Source organism: Rhinoraja longicauda, chromosome 4, assembly GCF_053455715.1.
Source record: "Rhinoraja longicauda isolate Sanriku21f chromosome 4, sRhiLon1.1, whole genome shotgun sequence".
NCBI lineage: Eukaryota > Metazoa > Chordata > Chondrichthyes > Rajiformes > Arhynchobatidae > Rhinoraja > Rhinoraja longicauda.
The window spans coordinates 51,928,228-51,955,081 of NC_135956.1; the positions used below are offsets into that span (position 1 = coordinate 51,928,228).

General features: G+C 45.0%; 1 protein-coding gene across 2 annotated transcripts; it reads left to right on the plus strand.

Moving 5' to 3' along the window:
- The first annotated feature begins 5,110 nt into the window (after positions 1 to 5,110).
- Positions 5,111 to 21,617, plus strand: eef1e1 (eukaryotic translation elongation factor 1 epsilon 1). Of its 2 annotated transcripts, XM_078397722.1 has the most exons (4): positions 5,113 to 5,276; positions 7,512 to 7,712; positions 11,861 to 11,956; positions 19,877 to 21,617. In XM_078397722.1, exons 1-4 carry the CDS (start codon positions 5,181 to 5,183, stop codon positions 20,015 to 20,017), a joined length of 534 nt encoding a protein of 177 aa, XP_078253848.1. In that variant the 5' UTR covers positions 5,113 to 5,180; the 3' UTR covers positions 20,018 to 21,617. The 2 variants fall into 2 exon arrangements, with proteins under 2 accessions (XP_078253849.1, XP_078253848.1); XM_078397723.1 differs by lacking the exon at positions 11,861 to 11,956 and having other exon boundaries at positions 5,111 to 5,276.
- The last annotated feature ends 5,237 nt before the right edge of the window (positions 21,618 to 26,854 follow it).

Below are 26,854 nucleotides of genomic sequence, written 5' to 3' on the forward strand. Positions count from 1 at the left end.
AGTTACGATTGGCCAGAACCGGCGCCTCTATGTCCATGATCGATTCACGGACACAGAATTTTTGGTGGACACGGGAGCCATCGTCAGCATAGTGCCGCCGACCGACCTCGAAACCAGATCGGGTAAGACAGGTCCCACCCTCATCGCGGTTAATGGCAGCCCAATTCGCACTTTCGGTATACGGAAGATGTCCCTTGTGTTAGGCCTCCGCACGTACGAATGGCCATTCATCATAGCCGACGTCAAACAAGCGATCCTGGGCGCAGATTTTCTCTGGGCTTTTTCACTGGTCCCTGATGTCCGCGGTAACGACCTCCGACCCTCCGCTGAAGATGAGCACGTCGCTCCGACAATCGCCTCCTCGCCCAGCCCTACTGTCCAGGCCGTCGTCGCGGCCCCCGACTCGTATGCTGAGATTCTGGCAGAGTTTCCAGAGCTGCTCATTCAACGTTTTGACACGCCTTCGGCCAAGCACGGAGTGGTCCATCACATCCGCACCGAAGGCCCTCCCGTTTTCGCTCGGGCCAGGAGACTACCGCCAGACAAACTGGTGGTGGCACGGGCGGAGTTCAGGAAGATGGAGGAAATGGGAATTGTCCGTCAGTCTGACAGCCCGTGGGCCTCGCCGTTACATATGGTCTCCAAGGCATCTGGGGGGTGGAGACCATGTGGCGATTATCGGCGTCTCAATGCTGTCACCACGGCTGATCGCTACCCCATACCGCACCTACAGCACTTTTCATCTGGGCTGGAAGGAGCGGTGGTGTTTTCCAAAATCGATTTGGTGCGAGGATACCACCAGATCCCGGTGCGACCGGAGGACATACAGAAAACTGCAACGATTACTCCGTTCGGGTTGTTTGAATGGTTGCGTATGCCTTTCGGTTTAAAGAACGCGGCACAGGCTTTCCAACGACTGATGGACCGCGTGGGCCGGGGTTTACCCTTTATGTTTATTTATTTAGACGACATCCTGGACGCCAGCCCCTCAGTGCAGGAACACCAGGCCCACTTGCGGACCGTGTTCCAGCGGCTCCAAGACCACGGGCTCATTATCCAACCCTCCAAATGTCAATTCGGCCTTCCTGCTCTTGATTTTCTAGGGCACAGAATTACCCCTGCTGGCGCCTCCCCTTTGCCCGAGAAGGTGGAGGCTATCCGGGCATTTCCCAGGCCCACCACAGTAAAAGGGCTACAGGAGTTCGTAGGCGTGGTTAATTTCTACCATAGGTTCGTTCCGGCAGCTGCGCGAGTCATGCGCCCGCTTTTCCAATGCCTTGCAGGGAATCCGGTAGAGTTGATATGGTCCCCGACCGCAGAGTCGGCTTTTACAGCCGCTAAGGCAGCCTTGGCAGACGCCACCATGTTGGTCCATCCGAGCCCCTCCGCCCCCACGGCCCTGACGGTTGACGTCTCTGACGTGGCGGTGGGCGGGGTTCTGGAGCAGCAGGTCGGTGGCCGTTGGCAGCCTTTAGCGTTTTTCAGCCGGCAACTAAATTCGGCCGAGCTGAAGTATAGCGCATTTGACCGAGAGCTTCTGGCTCTCTATTTAGCTGTTCGTCATTTCAGGTACTTCCTCGAGGACCATTAACATTTGCTTTTTTGAAATTGTCTGACCCATGGTCAGCCCGCCAGCAGCGCACCTGACTGCTATCTCCGAATTTACCACCGATGTCCGTCATGTCGCGGGTAAGCTTAATGCCGTTGCTGACGCCCTGTCTAGACCCGCTTTTCCCCCTATTTCGGCGGTGGACTGCGAAGTGGATCCCCAGGAGCTTGCGGAGGCACAGCTTCTAGCGGATACCGTTTCGGCATACCGGTCCACCACTTCGGGATTGAAGTTGGCCCAGGTAGCTTGTGGGGCGGAAGGCACAAAAGTCTGGTGCGATGTTTCTCTTCCCCGTCCCAGGCCGGTAGTACCGCCCTCCCTTCAGCGCCGGGTTTTCGATGCCATTCATGGGCTGGCGCACCCGTCCATCCGCTCCACCTCTGCCTTGGTAGCAGCGAGGTTTGTCTGGCATGGCCTACGGAAACAGGTAGCGGGTTGGGCACGTTCCTGCGTTCCCTGTCAGACCGCTAAAGTCCAGCGCCACGTCCAGCCCCCCGTACAGGATTTCGAGGTCCCAGCAGTTCGTTTTTTCCACATCCACGTACGTGGATTTGGTCGGGCCTTTGCCTTCCTCCCGGGGCTACACCCACCTCCTCACGGTGGTGGATCGGTTCACCCGGTGGCCAGAGGCTTTCCCATTGTCTGATATTTCGTCAGCGTCTTGTGCTAGGACTTTGGCCCTTCATTGGGTAGCTTGTTTCGGGGTCCCGGCAGTTATTACCACTGACAGAGGGCCACAGTTCACTTCGTCCCTCTGGGCCGCGCTCGCAGAACTGTACGGTTCCAAGTTACAACCCACTACTGCATATCACCCCCAGGCAAATGGACTCGTAGAAAGGTTCCACCGTCAACTTAAGGCATCCCTCAGTGCAAGGCTTGAAGGCCCGGACTGGGTAGACCAGCTCCCTTGGGTTCTTTTGGGCATCCGGACTGCTCCTAAGCTAGATCTCGGTGCGTCGTCCGCGGAGCTAGTATATGGCTCGACACTTCGAGTACCCGGAGATTTGTTTCCGGACCTTTCAGACCAGCTGCCTACAGTCCCATCGGTGTTAGCATCTCTCCGGGAACGGGTGGGCTCCCTGGCCCCAGTTCCAACTTCACGTCATGGGTGTCCCATGGTACATGAACCGCCTTCCCTGAAGGACTGTGAGTTTGTTTTTCTGCGAAAAGATGCCCATCGCGCCCCGTTGCAGAGGGTCTATCAAGGGCCGTTCCGGGTTTTGCGTAAGGGAACGGCTACCTTCACCTTAGACATGTGCGGCAAGAGTGAGCTCGTCTCGGTGTCCCGGCTCAAACCTGCACATTTGGATCCGGATCAACCAGTCCTGGTCGGTCAAACCCCTAGGAGAGGCCGACCTCCGTTAGTTCCGCTCAGTCCAGGACCCCCCGTTCCGACAGTTCCTCCAGGACCCCCCGTTCCGACAGTTCCTCCAGGACCCCCCGTTCCGGTAGTTCCTCCAGGACCTCCCGTTCCGGCTGTTCCGCCAAGTCCGGAACCCCCGGCTCCTGTGGTTCAGGCAGTCCCTCTCCGTACTCGTTATGGTCGCGAAATCCGGCTCCCTGCTAGGTTCCGCACCTCGGGTTCTGGGGGGGGTCATGTAGCGACCATAGAGAATGGTCCAGGTCGTCGAACCCTCGGATTGGCCAGCGAGGTCACGTGTGAACGCGACCATGGGGATTGGTCCAGGGAGCGACATCGCTGATTGGCCAGCGATGTCATGTGCGCTTTTGGCGCCCGAAATAACCAGTTCGGCGAAGTCTTCGAAGAAGACAGTAAGTTTTTGATGGTTGTCCTTTACCTTGTTGTTTAACTCTGTATTCGAATATTGCGGCTGCAATAAACTTCTTCTACAACCAACAAGTTTTCGGACTCGCCATAGTGCTCTGCATTTCTTTCTGTTAATGAGCTTTACTTTTGTCCTTAGAAGTAAATACTCTCCAATGAACAAATACAACTGGACACCAGAAACATATTTAAATAAAATGAAATCAGTTAAACAGACTGGTCATAGAGTCATAGTCGTACAAGATGTAAACAGGCTCTTCAGCCCAAAATGCCCACACTGACCAACATGCCCCATCTACACTAGTCACACCTGCCTGCGTTTGGCCCACATCCCTCAGGACCTATCCTATCCATGTACCTGTCCAAATGTTTTTTAATGTTGCGATAGTACCTACCTCAACTACCTCTTCTGACAGCTTGTTCCATATATCTACCACCCTTTGTGTAATAAAGTTGCCCCTCGGGTTCCTATTAAATTCTTCCCACCACAGAGTGTTTTTTAGCAGAATTTCTAGGGCTCGATAAACCGATGTCCTCTGGTTCTTGATTTGCCTACACTGGGTAAAAGACTGTGCATCTAATCTAACCTATCTAATTCGCTCATGCTCTTAAACACATTTATAAAATTACCCATCATCCTGTACTCCAAAGAATAGAGTCCTAGCAAACTCAGCCTCTCCCTGTAGCTCCGACCCTCGCGTCCTGACCACATCCTGGTGTGCTACGCATAGGTGAAGCAAGTGTACCTTCCCCATCCTGGCAATGACCAACAGATTTAAAGCATACATTACAGGATTGGCAGAATTACAGAATATAATACCATTAACACTGATTGTTCTTCATAATAGGATGATTGGGTGGACATTTCATGGTATCCAGAATAACCATATCGAGATATAAGAATTTACATAAACTCAACCAAACCAACTGTGGCGTTTTATCTCTAAAATATGTAACTATTCCAGTAATAGGTTTAAATATTCACCTAATCCATTCCTTCTAGAGAGAAGGAATGGGTGACGTTTCGGGTCGAGACCTTCAAATTGAGTGTCAGGGGAGAGGGAGACTAGAGATATGAAAGGATATGGTGTGAAAACGACAGATCAAAGCAGACGATGTTCAAGGAAATGTAGAATGGTTCATTGATGGCTGAGGGCAAGATGACAATGAGACATACAATCAGTTCTCCTGTCCTCCTTTCACTGTCCTCCTGATTAATTTTACTGATTGTTTGCCTTGTTGTCACCTTCCCTTCATCCAACAATGAACCATTCTACTATTCCGCGATCACCGTCTGCTTTGATCTCTCATTTTCACACCTCCCATGTTCTTCGTACCCTTCCATATCTCTAGACTCCCCGTCTCCTGACTCTCAGTCTGAAGAAGGGTCTCGACCCGAAACGTCGCCCCTCTCCAGAGATGCTGCCTGTCCTGCTGTTACTCCAGCATTTTGTGTCTGTCATCTTTCACTAAAGGACGTTTGTGGATTTAAGCAATAATCTGAAAGATTCACAGTCACTATTAAACTTTTATTACAGGTTTCTTTACTTAGTTTCTTGAATTGAAGTTCTCAGATGTTCCTTCCTACACATTGTTCTCCCTCTGCTGCCTGCCTTGACTGACAAGAGGTGGCCCGGTGCAGTTCCCGGGAGCTCCGCGGGTGGCGCTGCTGCGGAGGGGAGGGTGCACGTCACCAGGCGCTTCCTGACCAATCAGGGTCCGCGGTGGTGGCGGGCCGGGCCCGGCCTCGGCCAATGGGGGCGGCGCTCACTGGGCAGCTTCGGCATGGCGGTGCCGGCGGGCGCAGAGTTAGCGGCGTTGGAGCAGACGCTGGGGTTGGGCGGCGACGGCGAGCGGTGGTATCACCAGAACAATGGCAGGGTGAGTGCAGCCGGGCTCCGGGAGCATTGGGTATGGAGTGCCCTTCCCGTGGCAGCCGGGGGAAGGGATTAAAGTCTCCAGCATCACCACGCGGCTCTTGCATCATCCAGACCCGGCCATCATCTCTCTCCTCCTCCCCTCCTCCATTCATCTCTCTCCTCTTCCCTTCCTCCATTCACCCTCCTTTCATCTCTCCCCTTCATTCATTCCCCAGCTTCTTCCTTCATCTCCCCCTCTTCCATTCATCCCCCCTCCTCCATTCATTGCCCCCCCCCATTCGTTCCCCTCCTCCATTCATTGCCCCCCCCCATTCATCCCCCTCCTTCATTCATTCCCCCCTCCTTTCATCTCCCCTTCATTCATTCCCCCCTCCTTTCATCTCTCCCCTCCTTTCATCTCCCCTTCATTCATTCCCCCCTCCTTTCATCTCCCCTTCATTCATTCCCCCCTCCTTTCATCTCCCCTTCATTCATTCCCCCCTCCTTTCATTTGGTCAACGTGGGTTGTTTTTAAATGTGCTATACAAATAAATTGACTTGACTTGACTTGACTTTCATCTTTCCCCTTCATTCATCTCTCCCCTTCATTCATCTCCCCCCCCCCCCCTCCCCCTTCACTTATCTCCCCCCTTTCATTCATCCCACCGTCATTCACCCTCCCTGGGTCATTAATTTGCCTGCCCCATCTGCGCCCTCCCCCCCCCCAATTTCTTGCACTATGCCACTCCCTGTCCCCCTCCGCCTACATTCGTTCCTCTGGCCTCATAATTTACGCCTTTTCTCTCTTGATCTCGTATTCTTTTGCGTACTTCTCATCTCTGGCCTTTGTCCATCTATCTGTCAATCAATCCCCTGATTTTATCCACCTAGCACTTGCCTGGCTTTGTCCAGCCCCAGCTCTCATCCAGCTTTCTCCCCCCCTACTATGATCAGTCTGAAGAAGGGTCCTAACCCAAATCGTCGCCTATCCACGTTGTCCAGAGTTGCTGCCTGACCCGCTGAGCTTCTCCAGCACTTTGTCCTTTTTGCCATAATAGGATGTCATGTTTGCAGTTAAATAAACGTCACATACCATCGGGTGAACTTCCCTATCAGTTTCTGACGTCTTTGAAGGTAATCTCTAGCATAACTCCTCAATTTGCACAGAGCGGGTGTAAGTCAAAGCTTGTTGGGTTATGTATGGCATCACATCTATCACTTCACTCTGCTGCTGGACTCCAGGGAGCAAATCTCTCTGATGATACTTCAGGGCAGATCCAATTTAGAGTTGGGAACTGTATTCCTACACTGCACATGAGGGGGTAAGGGGTAAGACGAGTTAGTTTAAATGTGTTACTCATCAACCGTTTTAATTATAATTTACTTGCATCAATGTGTGCATTTCTCTCAACACTCCTCATGATTCTCTGCACTCAGGACAATTTGCAGCACCAGCCGCCACTTTGGGGTGGGGAAGAAACTGGGGGAAACCTAACATGATCACAGGAAGAATAAGTAAACTCTGCACAGATAGCACTGTAGGTCAGTATTAAACCTGGGTGGTTGACGTTGAGAGGCAATCACTGTGCCACCCCATGCATAAATTCTAAGAGTACTGACTCAAAACGGTGACCATCACTTTGCCACCACAGATTCTGATTGATCCACTGAGCTCTTCCAGTGATTTATATTTTTCCCTCTAGATTTCAGTCTGTCTCTATCAAATAATTTATGATCATTTATGACTTGTTTTATTTAATGGTATCAATACCAGGGTTTCAGCAATTAGATATTTCCCATATTCCCATTTAAAGTACCTTTTCAGAACAAAACAATGGCAATTACAGTTTTTAGAGTGAAGTTTAGATTATATGGGTAATGCTTTTACACTTTATCACACCAGTTGGTTTCTTCCTGAAAACCTTCATCTTAAAACTTGGATGTCTCGATAGATTCTCAAAAGAGATAAACGTTCATTCATTAATTTGAATCAACCTTTTTTTTCTTCTGACGGTATAATTAATGTACGGGTAGTCTAAACCTCATGGGCCAGTGCACATATCAACTGCAAAATTCCATCTACAGGTCTGTTGGTACATCAGTCCACCATACTTATAGGATAAATTTGATAAATAAATTATCTGATCTATATGGCATTGCGTGCAGCTACTTGAGTGAACCCATTCTTTGATTTCCATTTACGAAACAGATGATTTACAAGGCATGGCTTGTTAAGTGCTTTTTTTTGGCTTTGCAGGTTCCGGAGCTACAGACAAACAACGGGCTTGATTTGGAGGGGTTGGCAACCATTGCATCACATGTCGTAAAAGAAGCCAAAAAAGAGGAGCTATTGGGAACTACACCTGAAATGAGTGCTATAGTTCAGCAGTGGCTTGAATATAGGGTGACTCAAATAGACCAGTGTAACACTCAAGATGATAAAAGGACGATTTTAAAGGTATGGGCTAATTTCATTTCCAGTGAGGTAACTGAATGAAAGATTTATTAGTTACCCTTCATAAGACATATTTCCCCATATCTCATTGACCTACCTGTGTTATATTTATTTTGTGCCCCAGAAATCAAGATCTGAACCAGTCAGTGACAAGCTTGGGGTATTAGTCTGAGCTCAATCCACTGTGTCGATATTCATTTTCTATGTCCTCTCTTACTTATTTCTATTTTGTGCCTCTATCACAAATGTACCTTTATTCGGTGTTGTTTCCAGACCATTAATGCCACAAATGACACCTGGGTTTACAGTTAATTCCTACAAAAATTTGTTTCCAGTTCCAAATTGATCACATGCAATTCTTATACTTTCATTTTCTTGGAACATTTGTGATTACTTGTGCAATGTGCTTATCAAAATTGTGATTTTCTTTTCCAGCCAGGAGTAAACTGAAAATATATCATAATTATTTTTAATGCATAGAAGTGTTGCCGCCACATTGTCACTTAACGTCAATTTAAACTGTTCCTGTAGAAGAAAGCCTGTTTTCTATTTAGTGATGTTATCTGCGCCAAGCACTTACTCAACTTTTAAATCGTGCAATACGTCAATTTCCTCAGATTAATTAGTGTTTTAAAAGTACAATCTTTTCAGTTGAAGTGTTTATTTTCCTTTATATATTGGAGAAGGGGACAGTAGGGGAAGTTACTTATTTTGCACTTCAAAGGAATTATTCCATATAAATTTGATTTTCTGTGGTTTGCCTACCAACCGAATCCTTATCCTCAACATAGCAAAACCATTGGGGCAATGCAGTGGCATAACAGTGCTACAACCATGCAGCTACAGTAATCCAGGTTTAATTCTTGCCATGGATTTTATCTCTGAGTTTGCTCTTCCCATAACTGCATAAGTTACCTCTGGGTGCTCTAGCTTCCTCCCACAGCCCAATGTTATACTGAATGGCAAGTGTAAATTACCACTGATGCGGGAGAATGGGAGAAGAATCAGAGAAGAGGATGGGCACGTGAGAGAGAATAGGTTAAGGGAAAGTGAGTAGGGAAATGAATCTGCTGAGCTAAGTGGCCTCTTCTATGTTGTATGAAAATATGATACAAATATTTCAAAGTCTACATTTTAAAATGTCTTGACTGTGCTGTGGTCATACCCATCTTACACCATTCTTGCGAGACATGGACAGTGTTCAGCAGAAATGCCAGATGGCTTAACCACTTCCACACATCAAGTGGCAAGGCAAGATCCCTAGCCCACATCAGCACATTACTAAAAGAATGAGGTGGGCAGACATGTTAGAAGAATGTTTGGCAGAATACCAAAGCAGCTACTTTACAGAGAGCTGACAGAGGGCAAATGATGACATAGCGGACAGAAAAAGAGATTCAAAGACCCTCTTAGAACATCCCTGATGAGTTTCAACTGATACACGCCACTGGGAACATTACATTGTCCTGTTTTGTGTAGCTGCATACAAGCTGATGTGCGTTCATGTGAGAAAGCTGGAATGGAGAAAGCAAAGATGAGAGAACCATTCATGCCACAGTATCCCGACAATTCTTGTCACCTATTTTGAGCCCACACGGGTCTAATCAGCAATCTCCATAAACATGTCAGGTCTCTGAACTAGATGTCATAGTCTTATTTGAGACCGAGTGACCACCACCAACAACAACAGCAGTGAACACTGATAAGTTCACCTTGCAAGTTTTGTTTTGGAGAGAAGGTGGTGGGGCCCAGTTCATATTTTTTGTAAACAGATTTAACTCTGGACAAGATAATAAACAAATAATTGCAAAACTGCTTCAGTGTCAGTGGCCATGTTGAATGGTATTTTCGAATTATGGATTGTGTTGAAATTAATAGTCAATGTATAAGCAATACCATCATATGAAATTATCTGTTTATCAGTCATTCCAAGATTATTAAGTACCAAGTGAATTGAATATAAATAAACCTCTCCACATATATTTTGGGAGTGGTTATGTACGAGTATAGTTTATCACCCGCCGAGGGATAAATTAATGGTCATCTTTTCTATGCAACTTTTTTCAAAATGGTGTTGTATCTGAATGATTTAATTTAAATTAAGTAAAATCTGGTAACTATGGTTCTCCATATATTCATAACCATTCTCAATTTGTGAGTTCAATTTAATACATATTTACTGACATATATATATCAGGAGGTGCAGATCCAGAGCCAGCAACATTATGGGGGACCCCTACCACCCCAGCCAAGGACTGTTCCAGCTGCTATGGTCAGGCAAACACCTCCGCTGTCACGTTGTGAAAACAGAGGATGAGACGGAGTTTCTTCCCACAGGCTATCAGGACTGTTAACTCTTGTATCACCAGGGACTAATTTAATTTACTGTATTAATTTATTTTTTGTGTTAACATTTTTTTTTCTATTCTGTTTTGTAGTTTAGCACAATCCGCAGGCGTTGCCACTTTCATTTCACTGCACATCTTGTATGTGTATGTGACAAATAAACTTGACTTGACTTGAGCTGTTACATTATTTATCATTGCACAATCCTGTTGTACCTGTTCTATTACTCAGAACCTGTTCTGTTTAGAGTGAAAGAGCATTTTGGGGATAGTCATAGAGCCACACAGCACGGAATCACGCCCTTCAACCCAAATTGCTCGTGCCGACCAAGGTGTCCCATCTACGCTATAGTGATCACAACTCCATCAGTTTTAAGATTGTTTTGAACAGGGTGAAGGCTGGACCTTGTGGGTTGGTACTAAATTGGGTAGGAAGGCAATTTACAATAATATGGGGCAGGAGCTCAGGAGGGTACATGCGAGCAGTTATTATCGAGCAACCCCACATCTGACATGTGGGAGTTATTTAAAGGCCAGTTTGTGGAAGTTCAGAAGTGCCATGTTACAGTAAGGAGGAGAGATAAGGAAGGCAAAGTAAGGTTACCTTGGATGACCAAAGATGGTTGAAAATCAAAGGAAGCGCATGCAAGGCTTAAGAGGATGAAATAGAAGAGCCAGGAAATGGCTTTGGCAAGTCAGATTAAAGAAATTCACAAATCTTTTTATACCTGCATTCAAAAAAAAAAGGTGACCAGTGGAAGGTAGGACTGCACAAAGATAAAGGGGGAATTTGTGCTTGGAGTCTGGGGATGTAGGCACGGTACGAAACGAGTACGAAACTTGAGATTAAGGTGGAGGTTTTGGGACTCTTGAAGAGCATTAAGGTAGATAAATCCCCAGGACCTGAGAGAGGCAAGAGAGAAGATTGTGGGGCTTTGGTGAAGATCTTTGCATCTTCTCTAGCCACAGGCGAGGTCCCGGAGGACTGGAAAGTAGCTAATGTTGTTCCTTTATTTAAGAAGGGGAGTAGGGAGAATCCAGTGAATTTTAGGCCAGCGAGCCTCGTGTCAGTGGTAAGAAAACTATCGGAGAGGTATCTTCAGGATAGGTTTTGTTCCGATGAGAGTGGGTCAGTGAATGCGGGGTGACTTGATAGAAGAACATAAAATTATGAGAGGATAGGATACAGTCAAAATATTTTGGAATGGTTGTAAAGAGGAAGGAAAAATCAAATTCTGGAGGACGTAGTTTTAAGGTGAGAGGGGCAAAGCTTAAAGGAGATGTGCAGGACAACTTTTTAACACAGGGTGGTGAGTGGCAGGAACATGCTACGGAGGCAATGGTAGAGGCAGGTGCAATACTGGCAATTAAGAGACTTTTGGATAGGCATTTATTCACAAAATGCTGGAGTAACTCAGCAGGTCAGGCAGCATCTCAGGAGAGAAGGAATGGGTGACGTTTCGGGTCGAGACCTTCAGACTGGCATATGGTTATGCAAGGAATGGAGGGATATGAATGATGTCCAGGGAGATAAGAATTGGTTGTGACATCATGTTCAGCACAGACATTGTAGGCCGAAGGGCCTATTCTTGTACTGTACTGTTCTACGTTCTATTATTTGGAGCCAGGCTCCGGTTCTATTAAGCAGTCGTCTGACTAGCAGAAGCCTAGTGGCATTGAAAACTATGATTCTTTATTTTTGTAGTATTTATCTTGCATTTAACTTGCGTATAGTGTAATATATATATATATATATGTGTGTGTGTATGTAAAGACTCCTTTCGCTTATTTTTTTTGTCCTTGCAGGATCTCAATTGCTATCTTGAAGATAAGGTTTACCTGGCAGGAAACAGCTTCACTTTAGCAGATATCATGTTGTACAATGGTCTTCATCCTATTGTGGTGAGTAATGTGTGGAACCTTAGGTGCTGCCTGATGGGTATTTCCAAAATTCTCCTTCATTATGGATTTCCAGTTTTTGAAATATTTTCCAGTAATTTGAAATATATTCCAGCATCTTGTTTTCTCTTCTCTGTTCATATTCATGTCTCCAGAAAGAGCATTCTAATCAAAAGTCTTTCACAACCTTCTCTTGGTTAGCACCACCGCAATTTGTGTCATTCAATTCATCTTGGTCATCGTTTTATTGCAAACATTCCTTTTTTGCTTCTATCTTCTCCATTTTCTATAACTTAAAACATGCTAGATTTTAACTTTTTTCCGAGTTTGTTGCAAGGTCATATCTCTGACATGTTGCTGTTCTTCGCTGATAAATGTTAGCGTTCCTGCTGAGTATGACTAGCATTTTCTGTTTTTATTTCAGGTTTCCAGCGTCTGCAGTTTCTCGCTTTTTAATATTTTGTTCTCTAAGCAACAAAACAAAGATGAATAATTAGGCTATGTACTTAAAATTCTCCCAGTAGATCTTCTTTAATTTTTAAATCTGTGAATCTATGCATAAATGAAGTGCAGACATCTATATATCTAATGCACTACCCCCCCCCCCCCCCCCCCCCCCCCCCCCCAGACCTTTAACTATTGCGCTCTCCCCCCTCCGGACCTTTAACTAATGCTCTCCCCGACACCCACCCCCAGAACTTTAACTAATGCGCTCCGCCGCGTCCCCCCGGAGTACCGCCGCCCGTCCTCGCGCCTGACATTCCTCAGATCGGGCAGCGCTGACCGCCGGGAGGTGTAGTCGCCTCTCCCGCTCTGTGAGGGGGGGGGGGCACCCGCCCGACTGACGGGGTGCCATGGTCAGTGTCTTTCTCTCCACTTTCCTCTCCCCCCTCGCACGGAGGAGCTTTAAGCGGCGTTGCCGGGCCCGCAGGAGGGGGGATCGAGTGGGTGGGGGTAGGAGGGGAGTGAGGGTGGGGGGAAGGAGAGAGTGGGGTAGGAGGGGGTGGGGTGGGGGAGAGAGTGGGGGTGGGGGGAGGGAAGGGGGGAAGGGGAGAGTGGAAGTGGTGGGCAGGGGAGGTGAGGGGGTTGGGGGTCGGGGTAAGAGAGTGGGGGTGGAGGGGAAGGGGACAGTGCGGGGCAGAGGAGAGTGAGAGGGGAGAATGGGGGGAGGGGGTGGGGCGAAAAGTGGGGGTGGGGAGGAGAGTGGGGGAGGAGGGGGTGGGGGGGAGGAGAGAGTGGGGGTGGGGGAGGAGGGCAGCGTGGGGGTGGAGAGGAGTGAAGATTGTGGGTGGGGCGAGAGTGGGGTGCGGGCAGGGAGAGTGGGGGTAGGGGTTGGGTGGAGGTGAGAGGATGGGGAGGGGGGAATAGGGGTGGGGAGGGGGAAATGGGGGTGGGGGCAGGGCTTGGGGGAGTGGGGGTAGGGGAGGGGCAAGTGGTGGGTAGGAGGGATGGAGTGGGTCAGTGGGGGGAGGAGGGGGGGATAAGGGGGATTGAGTGGGGGGGGGTGAGGGTGCTACAATACAGGAGAGGCTTTGGGTCCAGGGCTCACTCAGTGACACCCTCTCCCCTTCCCTGTCCCCCCTCTAAACGGAATGGGCCCAACGGGTCCACTTGGTCTACTAAATCATAAAGGTATGTTAGTCCGAAATTTTGACTTTTTGTTTACTATTGTACAGTAAGCTTAAGAAACTTGAAATATTCTACAGAATCACTAAACATTTAATTCAAAGCAAACAAAATTAATCCTATTAAAATTTTGACTTTAGTTATTATATTTCTCAAACTATGATTATGTAGTTTTAAGATTGACAATTAACTGTTGAGTTGAGGACCTGGTATATTACTCGCTCAGAAATGACTACGTTATCATAAAGATTTCTGTTTGGTAGTGTTCCTTCAAGGCTGAAAGCAGCAATATATTTCAACGTGTAGGTTCACAGAAGCAACAGTTAGGAGCAATGTTGATATGAGAATCGTGAGACTAATTTTTTTTAATCAAGGAATTGCTATTGTTGTCAATTAAACATGCTGGTCTATTTGGGGGAGGGAGAGAAGTAATGTCTTTTCCATAGAAAAAAGAAAAAATCAAATAGGATAATTCTGAGGAAAATCTATTTCAGCCTTCAATTACTTGTAACGTTTACATATTGCCTTTATTGACAGCAGAAATTCTGGAAGTTCGTGTTTTTATCAGTATAGTTCTGCCAGAAGTATGTGGGCAAATAAATCTTGGTATTAATTGGAGTATTTTCTCAGCATCATTTAATCCAGATGGACTCTAACGATGTGAGGCGCTGTCTTGAATCTCACTTTCCCAAAAGTCGCTAGGTTTTGTACTACTGTTCTCTGAGCAGATGTGACTCTGCTTGGGTGCAATTCACAAAAAGATAAAACTCATTGAAAGATAATCAGTGAAAAAGGCATCTGGTGCCAAGATGCCTCCAATAGGAATCAAACTTAAGGTTGATTACCTTCTAGAATGTACATTTCAATGTTGAATAGCCTGGAACATGCAGGCGCTATTTCATTTCACTTGTGATAACTTCTTAGACTTGAGACTTGCCTGTCAGGCTGGAGAATGAGAACTTCAACATGAGCCGTTTGTCTTGGAATTTTTACAATTCTGTCTGATCCCTTGAATTCAGCCATAATTTTGAATGCATTAAATGGTGTGCATGGAGGGAAAGGAGAGAATTCTATTTCTACATCATGGTCAACAGTCAAAGTGAATGGGTTTAATTTTTTTTTCTTCTGCCTGAAATTATCAGTTATTTACTTCTATAATTTTAACACTTTTTATTTTGTCAATCTCTGGACTATCATAAAGGTAATTTGAATCACCTTTTTTGAACCGACCACTGCAAAATATTGAAATCCACAGCGTGTTTCAGAGACCGCAATGGTTGATAATTGTCATTCTTCATCACCCTTTCACAGCATCATATATTTTATTGTTCTGTTTGTGTGTTTGAGGCGGTGATGAGAAACTGCTTCACATCCAGCACCTGCAGTCCTTGTTTCTACATACTCACTGTCTCTTTTAATGCACGAGATATTGTGAGATAAGATGGCTATGAAAGGTGACAGGTGTGTCATCGTTTGGCTGTTGATTGCAGGCACACCTAGCCTATTTTTTTAAATTCTACATCATGCTGCTCATGATTGTGCTTTACTAACTCCATGTTTGGTAACTATTTGCAGAGCTGTACATTATTAGCCACGGCCGAAATTATTAAGTAATGAATTACATTAAGAAACTCCCAAGATGTCCAACCAGCTATAAATTTATTTCTTAGTGTCTCATAAATATTTGCTGCTGAGATTGGTGATTTTGAGTACCACTAGGTTAAAATTAATGAGAAAATAGCCAATCTTTCCTTGACTGTTCATCGCGCACAGTCATCGCATACACCTTCACATTTTTATGCTGAGCTTGTGAGTGCTGCAGCCAGCAGCATCCCAGCCACGCCCCTAAGGCTGTACTTACCTCTGATTCCACTGCACTGCTTGTTATCTCTGTACTGTCCAGCTGTGTAAACGTCAACAGACGTTCAGCCTGTCTTCTCTGATGAAGGATCTCTGATTTTTTTAATATTTTGATCACTTCATAACATAACCTGCCAGGAATTTATATTTTCTGACTGCTGCCATTGAGCACCACAATATAACCATGCCAGAATGGATCTCTCAAATCCCACAGGCAATAAATACTTTGCATTGAAGATAGACACAAAATGCTAGAGTAACTCAGCGGGTCAGGTAGCATCTGTGGAGAAAAGGTGACGTTTTGGGTCACCTTCAGATTGAGGCTTTGCATTTTTGTTCAACAAGCTACCAATGGATTCGGATCCTCACTTTTTAGGCACACGTCCTTTTACACGCAAACACAACTCTGATAGAACTTCCTTCTCTTAAGTATAAAATTGTGGTCATGGATGTGAAGACACTGCATGCACGAGTTTACGGTATAATGGCACATATAAGTTTTAGGAGTGGAATAAGGCCATTTGGCCTATCAAGTCAACTCCACAATTAATCGTGGCTGATCAATCTTTCCCTCACAACCCCATTCTCCTACCTTTGCCCCATATCCCCTAACACCCTTACTAATCAAGTTATTAGACCTGTCGCCTCACAGACTGCAGGCCGGGTTCGATACTTACTATGCTTGCTGTCTGAATGGAGTTTGCTCATTCTCCCTCTGAGCACATGGGTTTTGTCTGGGTTCTCCATTTTCCTCTTGCATCCCAAAGGTATGCAGGTTGGTGGATTAGAAACATAGAATAATAGAAAATAGGTGCAGGAGTAGGCCATTCGGCCCTTCGAGCCTGCACCGCCATTCAATATGATCATGGCTGATCATCCAGCTCAGTAACTTGTACCTGCCTTCTCTCCATACACCCTGATCCCTTTAGCTACAAGGGCCACATCTAACTCCCTCTTAAATATAGACAATGAACTGGCCTCAACTACCTTCTGTGGCAGAGAATTCCACAGACTCACCACTCTCTGTGTGAAGAAATGTTTTCTCATCTCGGTCCTAAAGGGCTTCCCCCTTATCCTTAAGCTGTGACCCCTAGTTCTGGAATTCCCCAACATCGGGAACAATCTTCCCGCATCTAGCCTCTCCAACCCCTTAAGAATTTTATATGTTTCTATAAGATCCCCCCTCAGTCTTCTAAATTCCAGCGAGTATAAGCCTAGTCTATCCAGTCTTTCTTCATATGGAAGTCCTGCCATCCCAGGGATCAATCTGGTGAACCTTCTCTGTACTCCCTCTAAGGCTAGAATGTCTTTCCTCAGATTAGGAGACCAAAACTGTACACAATACTCCAGGTGCGGTCTCACCAAGGCCCCGTACAACTGCAGCAGAACCTCCCTGCTCCTATACTCAAATCCTCTTGCTATGAATGCTAACATGCCATTCGCTTTCTTCACTGCCTGCTGCACCTGCACGCTTGCTTTCAATGACTGGTGCACCATGACACCCAGGTCACGTTGCATCTCCCCTTTTCCTAATTGGACTTTACAAATTGGACTTGGACTTTTGTCTTTGGTACTTTGGTACTTGGACTTTGGTAATTGGACTTTACAAATTGACTCCAGTATGTAGCTGAATGAACATAGAACATTACAGCAAAGAGGCCCTTTGGCCCACACTGTCCATGCTGAACATGATACTAAATTAAACTAATCTCATCTGCCTGCTCGTGATCCATTTTCCTCCATACCCTGCGTATTCATGTGTATACATAAAAGTGTCTTAAATCCTCTATTGTATCTGCCTCCACCTCCACCCTTGGACGTGCATTCCAGGCACCCACTACTCTGTAAAAAAAATCTTGGCCTTCACATTTCCTTTAAATTTTGCCCCCTCACCATATAGCCATGCCCTCTAGTGTTTAACATTACAGACAGGTTCTGACTGTCTACCCTATCTGCCTCTCACAATTTTATATGCCTCTATTAGTCTGCCCTTAACCTCTGCCATTCCAGAGAAAACAATCCAAGTGTGTCCAACCTCTCGTTATAACTAATACGCTCTAATCCACGTAGCATTCTGGTAATCCTCTTCCGCACCTCCAAAGCCTCCACATCCAGTAATGAGGCTACCAGAACAGTACACAATGCACCTTGTGGCCTAACCAAAATCGTATAAAGATGCAAAGTGACGGAGTCATAGTCATACAGCACAGAAGTAGGCCTTTCAGCCTAAGTTGTATATGCTGACCAAGATGCCCCATCTAAGCCAGTCCCATTTGCCCATGTTTGGCTTGCATCCCTCTGAAACTTGTCTATCCATGTACCCGTCCAAGTGTCTTTTAAATGCTGGAATGGTACCTGCCTCGACAACAACCTCTGGCTCTTATACTCTTGACTTCTTAACTCATCATCAAGGCCCCGATGATGAAGGCAAGCACACCATACACTGCCTTTATCTACTTGTGTTGCCAATTTCAGGGAACTATGAACTTGGACCCCAAGATTCCTGTGTAAACAATGCTTTTAAGGATCTTGTATACTCTCCCTTGAGAGGATCTGGGAGGAGTTGATGCAAATTGGGTGAGAATAAATGGGATTCATGACGGATTAGTGTAAATGGGTGATTGCTGATGAGCATGGACGTGGTTGGAGGAACTGCTTCCATGCTGTATTCAGCTTTGAGTAATGCAGTGTACATATGTCAAAAACAGGAGGACCCAAGTATGCAGTAAGGGGGAAGATGTTTAGAGACAATGTGAGGCATTTATTTCTATCCAGAGGGTGGTTGATATCTGGAATACGTTTACTAAGCAGGAGGTAGAAAAGGTACTCTCATAATATTTAACACTTATCTAGACAAGCATTTGGATCGATGAGGATCGTCAGGAGTCTCAGGTAGGAGAGATACTATCAATTTTAGGAAGAAATGACTTATTTCTCAACAATCCATTGTAAAGAAAGAACCACACAGGATAGTATGTATATGGAATGAGCTACCGGACAAAGTAGATGAGGCGAGTACAATAACGTTTCAAAGTCGTCTAGACAGGTATATGGATAGGAAGGGTTTGGAATGATTTGGGTCAAACATGGGCAAATGGGACTAGCTTATATGGGCGCTTGGTCCCCATGAATTAGGTGGACCGAAGGCCATGTTCTGTACTTATCAACTTTCATTTGTTATTAGACACAAAAAGCTGGAGTAATTCAGCGGGGCAGGCAGCATCTCTGGAGAGAAGATGATGTTTCGGGCTGAGTCCCTTCTTCAGACTGGAGACTCAGACTAATTTGTTGTTAACTGTGTAATATAATTTAATTTGTTGTAAAATATAATGGCACTGCATAACATTCGATACATGATGCGAGAGCGCAGTGAAAACAATTATATTTGACTATGGTAGCAAGAATTACACTCTTTTAAAACCCAGAAAATGAAATGAAGTTTATTTAGAAATGTTTCCAAACTTTTGCAAATGTAACATTCTCATTTCTAGCTGTGCTAAGATATAGTTTTGGCCTTTTCAGTATCCTGTTGAAAGCAGTATGGGACAAATAGCTGTGCCAGTAATGGAGTTGTACAAGAAGTTGTGTGTTTAACAATGGTTTAGCACCTATTCACTTATTAAATTTTTGAGGTGAATTGTGCTGGCAAAGAACCTCTGGTTACCTTTGGAAATCAGCTATTTGCATCTCTGGAAGTATTGCACCCCTGCACAAGCACAAGAAAATGCTGAAGTCTAAGACATCCTGAAAACCAAATGTCATGCTGGACACTCTGCTCTATGAATTCGCTATGGAGCACTTCACTGCCTTCCTGGAGGATCAGTTTGCACTTTGCACAATAGACAATAGGTGCAGGAGTAGGCCATTCAGCCCTTCGAGCCTCAGCTTTGACACCACAGAGGAATGGCCAACCTGTTTGGGATTGTTCCTTCTACATCCTTTTCACATACATTTGTAACCTTCCCTTCTGAATGTGCTCAGCTGCCTTGTCCTCGCTCAAGGTACTAATCCTTGTCTGAGACCTCGAGGGGTAATTGTTGGCACACATTTTATCAAAAGTGCATCAGAAGCAAACCCAATCATGTCTTCACTCGGGCATGAACTCTCAGGGTCACCAGATAGGTGTTTGGAGCAAATCTTCCAGCTGTGAATTTCCTTGTGAGTTCCAAGGCTGGAAAAATGTAGGTAACTTCCAAATCTTTCGGCCTTATGCAACTTCAGTTTCATACCCTGGATCAAATTCCCAGCAGGCACACAGTAAGTATAAACCAAGCATCATGGTGCTGAGATACCTGGTCTGTGTGTGTCGGATCATTTGACTGTTAACCCATTTGGATTGATAGCTGTTCCACTTTGAAGCAGATATTCCTATTAATGAGAGAGATTATACAAACGTTTGATCTTTAATCTTAGTTTCTTTTAAATGCCCTTGTCTAGGCTGGACTGACTCATGAAGATCGAGAAAAATACGTGAATGTGTCGCGATGGTTCAACCACATCCAACATTATCCTGGAGTCCGGCAATATTCTGCTCCTATCATCTTTATGAAAAACAGGCTCTACCCTACTGTCCACTAGAAAAACTGCACACAGTGGGGCTGTATTTGAAAGTTACCTTGTCAGGATTGAAATAGTGAAAGTTGACATTGGCATGTTTTCGGATCCTGGCGTACGTGGGAATGAGCCACCCCTTTTGTCTGACTTCTGTTTTCCTTTTGGTCAGAATGTAACACTCAGCAACTTTTAAAAATTCCATTTGTTTTATAAATTGGCTTCACAATAAGCTACAGTCATGGAAGTGCTATTTTTTCCTACTGTGCAACAGGTTGTTTTATCAAATTATGTTCAGAATTGTTTAGCATTTCCAGCATAGAAGCAGGCTATTGTACCCACCCATCCCTATCGGCATCAATACTCCACTCAGGCCTACCTCCACCCTTTTGAGTACAACTTAATCAGGACAAACCTCTTCCTGCTTAGCTGGTCTCTACTTAAGATATCTCTGCTGTTTGTTTCACTGTTCCCTCTGGTGAGTTCCACATTCTTAATGCTGCTACAGTAAGGAAGTTTCTTCTGAATTCCCAGCTTGATTTCTGGGTGACAGCCTTCTATGACCATCTCCTCACAAATGGAAACCCTTGTCTTAATGTCCACTCATTCTGAACTATTTACTCACCCAACAGCCCACTTTTTTCAAGAGGAATTCCAGCCTGTTTATCTTCTCCTGTGAAGTTGAACATCATATTTCTGCTACCGTCCTTAACAACTCTTTATTTGCCAGCTTTCCACTTTCTCTATGTCCCTGTGTGAGCATATATACGTGCAGAACTAATCTAGGCGAGCAAAGACTTAACATAATTTATCCAATTTTCAATTTTATTCTTTGAAAAATAAATCTGAATACTTGATATTTTTTCTGGTCTTTTTATTGATTGGTACTGTAAAATCCATTGTACCTCTACTCCATTTTGAGTTTATTTACCCAACATCATTTCTTTTTAACTAAATGTGGAGCTGGAACAAGTCTTATTTCCAAGCAGTTACTGCCATATAAGGAATTACAGTGAACTGGAATAGTCAAACTGCTTAGTTTACAAAGATTGGAACAATCTCGAAAACAGTCTTAGAAAGATTTGTGATGAAACAATCCCAGCTGACAGTGGTAAAAGGAAATCAACAATCTAAGCTTGATTTTAATAAAAAAATAAATGCAGCTTGCATATAGATGAACAATGACTTATGGCCTGTGCATGATATTTTATACTTCAAATATTCTGCCTGCTAATGATAAATTCTAAGGTGACTTTGCATAAAATACTTTTACCTTCTATTGTGTTTCACTGTCATCTGTGCTGCTAACAGTGCATTTCTAAACAGTTCAACCAGCCATTGTTTAGTATGTTCATGTTAAGTATGGTTCATAAATGAAGTTCCAATTTGTTTTATGTGGCTTAATGTTGTTTTAAAATTGTTTACATTTTTATTTTTTATAATTGGTGGGGAAAGTGCCAATTCTAAAAGAACTTTGTCAAAGGGAACCAGCAATATGGATGGACATTGAAGATCCTTGACTTGTCAATGCAACATCTTTACAGAGATCCCCTCTTAAATCTAGTGACTATTTTACATTGTATGATTAGTATTTATTGGTGGGTGTCTGCAATTCATTCTCTCAGATATGCTGTAATAAAGCATAGATTTAAATTGATTTTGTGCCTCATTGTGTCTCTTTGTGCATTTGCTTGAAAAGCTTGCAAATCTGGGAATAATTGCTTTGACATTTAGACAATAGACAATAGGTGCAGGAGTAGGCCATTCAGCCCTTCGAGCCAGCACCGCCATTCAATGCGATCATGGCTGATCACTCTCAATCAGTACCCCGTTCCTGCCTTCTCCCCATACCCCCTCACTCCGCTATCCTTAAGAGCTCTATCCAGCTCTCTCTTGAAAGCATCCAACGAACTGGCCTCCACTGCCTTCTGAGGCAGAGAATTCCACACCTTCACCACTCTCTGACTGAAAAAGTTCTTCCTCATCTCCGTTCTAAATGGCCTACCCCTTATTCTTAAACTGTGGCCCCTTGTTCTGGACTCCCCCAACATTGGGAACATGTTTCCTGCCTCTAATGTGTCCAATCCCCTAATTATCTTATATGTTTCAATAAGATCCCCCCTCATCCTTCTAAATTCCAGTGTATACAAGCCTAATTGCTCCAGCCTTTCAACATACGACAGTCCCGCCATTCCGGGAATTAACCTAGTGAACCTACGCTGCACGCCCTCAATAGCAAGAATATCTTTCCTCAAATTTGGAGACCAAAACTGCACACAGTACTCCAGGTGTGGTCTCACCTGGGCCCGGTACAACTGTAGAAGGACCTCTTTGCTCCTATACTCAACTCCTCTTGTTATGAAGGCCAACATTCCATTGGCTTTCTTCACTGCCTGCTGTACCTGCATGCTTCCTTTCAGTGACTGATGCACTAGGACACCCAGATCTCGTTGAACATCCCCTCTTCCTAACTTGACACCATTCAGATAATAATCTGCCTTTCTATTCTTACTTCCAAAGTGAATAACCTCACACTTATCTACATTAAACTGCATTTGCCATGTATCCGCCCACTCACACAACCTGTCCAAGTCACCCTGCAGCCTTATTGCATCTTCCTCACAATTCACACTACCCCCCAGTTTAGTATCATCTGCAAATTTGCTAATGGTACTTTTAATCCCTTCATCTAAGTCATTAATGTATATCGTAAATAGCTGGGGTCCCAGCACCGAACCTTGCGGTACCCCACTGGTCACTGCCTGCCATTCCGAAAGGGACCCATTTATCCCCACTCTTTGCTTTCTGTCTGTCAACCAATTTTCTATCCATGTCAGTACCCTACCCCCAATACCATGTGCTCTAATTTTGCCCACTAATCTCCTATGTGGGACCTTGTCGAAGGCTTTCTGAAAGTCGAAGTACACCACATCCACTGACTCTCCCCTGTCAATTTTCCTAGTTACATCCTCAAAAAATTCCAGTAGATTTGTCAAGCATGATTTCCCCTTTGTAAATCCATGCTGACTCGGAATGATCCTGTTACTGCTATCCAAATGCTCAGCAATTTCGTCTTTTATAATTGACTCCAGCATCTTCCCCACCACTGATGTCAGACTAACTGGTCTATAATTACCCATTTTCTCTCTCCCTCCTTTCTTAAAAAGTGGGATAACATTTGCTATCCTCCAATCCACAGGAACTGATCCTGAATCTATAGAACATTGAAAAATGATCTCCAATGCTTCCACTATTTCTAGAGCCACCTCCTTAAGTACCCTGGGATGCAGACCATCAGGCCCTGGGGATTTATCAGGCTTCAATCCCATCAGTCCACCCAAAACCATTTCCTGCCTAATGTGGATTTCCTTCAGTTCCTCCATCACCCTAGGTTCTCCGGCCTCTAGAACATTTGGGAGATTGTGTGTATCTTCCTCAGTGAAGACAGATCCAAAGTAACGGTTTAACTCGTCTGCCATTTCCTTGTTCCCCATAATAAATTCCCCTGCTTCTGTCTTCAAGGGACCCACATTTGCCTTGACTATTTTTTTCCTCTTCACGTACCTAAAAAAACTTGCTATCCTCCTTTATATTATTGGCTAGTTTACCCTCGTACCTCATCTTTTCTCCCCGTATTGCCTTTTTAGTTAACTTTTGTTGCTCTTTAAAAGAGTCCCAATCCTCTGTCTTCCCACTCTTCTTTGCTATGTTATACTTCCTCTCCTTAATTTTTATGCTGTCCCTGACTTACCTTGTCAGCCACAGGTGTCTCTTACTCCCCTTAGAGTCTTTCCGCCTCTTTGGGATAAATTGATCCTGCAACCTCTGCATTATTCCCAGGAATACCTGCCATTGCTGTTCTACCGTCTTCCCTGCTAGGGCCTCCTTCCAGTCAATTTTGGCCAGCTCATGCCTCTGTAATCCCCTTTGCTATACTGTAATACTGACACTTCCGATTTTCCCTTCTGCCTTTCCATTTGCAGAGTAAAACTTATCATGTTGTGATCACTGCCTCCTAATGGCTCTTTTACCTCTAGTCCCCTTGTCAGATCAGGATCATTACACAACACTAAATCCAGAATTGCCTTCTCCCTGGTAGGCTCCAGTACAAGCTGTTCTAAGAATCCATCTCGAAGGCACTCTACAAACTCTCTTTCCTGGGGTCCATTTCCAACCTGATTTTCCCAGTCTACCTGCATGTTGAAATCTCCCATAACCACCGTAGCATTACATTTGTGACACGCCAATTTTATCTCCTGATTCAACTTGCACCCTATGTCGAGGCTACTGTTTGGGGGCCTATAGATAACTCCCATTAGGGTCTTTTTACCCTTACAATTCCTCATTTCTATCCATACTGATTCAACATCTCCTGATTCTATGTCACCCCTTGCAAGGGAATGAATATCATTCCTTACCAGCAGAGCAACCCCACCCCCTCTGCCCACCTGTCTGTCTTTTCTATACGTTGTGTACCCCTGAATATTCAGTTCCCAGCCCTGGTCCTCTTGTAGCTATGTCTCAGTGATCCCTACAACATCATACTTGCCCATGACTAACTGAGCCTCAAGCTCATCTACTTTATTTTTTATACTACGCGCATTTAAGTACAACATTTTAACTTCTGTATTTACCTCCCCTCTCACATCGGTCACAAATGGCCCTGCCCTTAATCTCTTTTCCCCTCTAGAACTTCTGTTCCCATTCTTCCGAGAGTCTTCTGCAATATCTCCTGTATTCCCTTTAACCTCATCTTCATATTCACAATTTGTTAACCCCTCCCCCCCACTACTTAGTTTAAAGCCACAGGTGTCGCACTAGCAAACCTGCCTGCCAGAATGTTTGTCCCCCTGCTGTTAAGATGTAACCCGTCCCTTTTGTACAAGTCACCCCTAGCCCAGAAGAGATCCCAGTGGTCCAGAAATCTAAATCCCTGCTCTCTGCACCAGCCCCTCAGCCATAAATTCATACCCTCTATCTCTCTGTTCCTGGCCTCACCAGCAAGAGGTACCGGTAGCAGTCCAGAGATGTTTTTCATGAAGGTACAAATAAAAAGTCATATCTTGACCAGCTTGAACTTTTAAGTTCCCAATTCCTTCATGTGTGACTTCACTGGAAAATTACCATGTGAAAACGTGAGATTATTTATTTCAGCAGAAACAGTAACAAATCATTCACTTTTAAAAGTTGAGAGATTTGAAATGTTCAGAGCAACTTAGAAGACTGTGGGCAAGTCCCACCGGATTAGTGTGCAGGCATTGTAAATAGCAGCATAGCAATTAGATTAGCTTTAATTACTAGGTGCTTAGAGTTAAATGTAGAGTCATTGAGCACATAAACAGGCCCATTGGTCCACCACATCCATGCTAACCTATATGCACTAATCTCATTTGCATATTTAAGTGCCTACCTCAATCCCTCAATACCTGATTCTGCCACCTTCTCTGGATACTATCTTCTCCACAGATGGCGGCTTGCAGCCCAGTGGTATGAACATTGACTTCTCCAACTTTAGATAGTTCCTCTTTCCCTCTCTTCCCCTTCCCAGATCTCCCACTGTCTTCCTGTCTCCACCTATATCCTTCCTTTGTCCCGCCCTCCTGACATCAGTCTGAAGAAGGGTCTCGACCCGAAACGTCACCCATTCCTTCTCCTGAGATGCTGCCTGACCTGCTGAGTTACTCCAGCATTTTGTGGACGCATTGGTGATCATTTTCCAATGTTCAATAGATTCAGGATCAGTTCCTGTGGATTGGAGGGTAGCTCATGTTATCCCACTTTTCAAGAAAGGAGCGAGAGAGAGAAAACGGAATTCTCAACCGATTAGCCTGACATAGGTGCTGGGGAAGATGCTGGAGTCAATTAATAAAGAGGTAATAACGGCGCATTTGGATAGTAGTAAAAGGATTGGTCCAAGTCAGCATGGATCTATGAAGGGGAAATCCTGCTTGAATAATCTTCTGGGGTTTTTTGAGGATGTGACAAGTAAAATGCATGAAGGAGAGCCAGTGAATGTAGTGTGTCTAGACTTTCAGAAAGCCTTTGATAAGGTCCCATAAGGGAGGTTGGTGAGCAAAATTAGAGCACATGGTATTGGGGATAGGGTATTGACATGGATAGAGAATTGGTTGGCAGACAGGAAGCAAAGAGTAAGAATAAACGGGTCCTTTTCAAAATGGCAGGCAGTGGCGAGTGGAGTGCCGCAAAGCTCGGTGCTGGGGCCGCAACTACTTACAATATGCTTTCTTGCAACTACTTATAATATGCACAGATGAGCCAAAACATTATGACCACCTGCCTAATATGCTGTTGGTCTGTGTGCCGTCAAAACAGCGCTGACCTGCCGAGGCATGGACTCTACAAGACCCCTGAAGGTGTCCTGTGGTATCAATAGACAATAGACAATAGACAATAGGTGCAGGAGTAGGCCATTCAGCCCTTCGAGCCAGCACCGCCATTCAATGCGATCATGGCTGATCACTCTCAATCAGTACCCCGTTCCTGCCTTCTCCCCATACCCCCTCACTCCGCTATCCTTAAGAGCTCTATCCAGCTCTCTCTTGAAAGCATCCAACGAACTGGCCTCCACTGCCTTCTGAGGCAGAGAATTCCACACCTTCACCACTCTCTGACTGAAAAAGTTCTTCCTCATCTCCGTTCTAAATGGCCTACCCCTTATTCTCAAACTGTGGCCCCTTGTTCTGGACTCCCCCAACATTGGGAACATGTTATCTGCCTCTAATGTGTCCAATCCCCTAATTATCTTATATGTTTCAATAAGATCCCCCCTCATCCTTCTAAATTCCAGTGTATACAAGCCCAATCGCTCCAGCCTTTCAACATACGACAGTCCCGCCATTCCGG

What these genes read in the sequence shown, in the direction of transcription:
- eef1e1 (XM_078397722.1), top strand. Translation starts at nt 5,181, where the DNA reads ATGGCGGTGCCGGCGGGCGCAGAGTTAGCGGCGTTGGAGCAGACGCTG. An exon ending in ATAAAAGGACGATTTTAAAG is followed by an intron (nt 7,713 to 11,860) that starts GTATGGGCTAAT and finishes TTGTCCTTGCAG; the next exon opens with GATCTCAATTGCTATCTTGA. An exon ending in ATGGTCTTCATCCTATTGTG is followed by an intron (nt 11,957 to 19,876) that starts GTGAGTAATGTG and finishes GCCCTTGTCTAG; the next exon opens with GCTGGACTGACTCATGAAGA.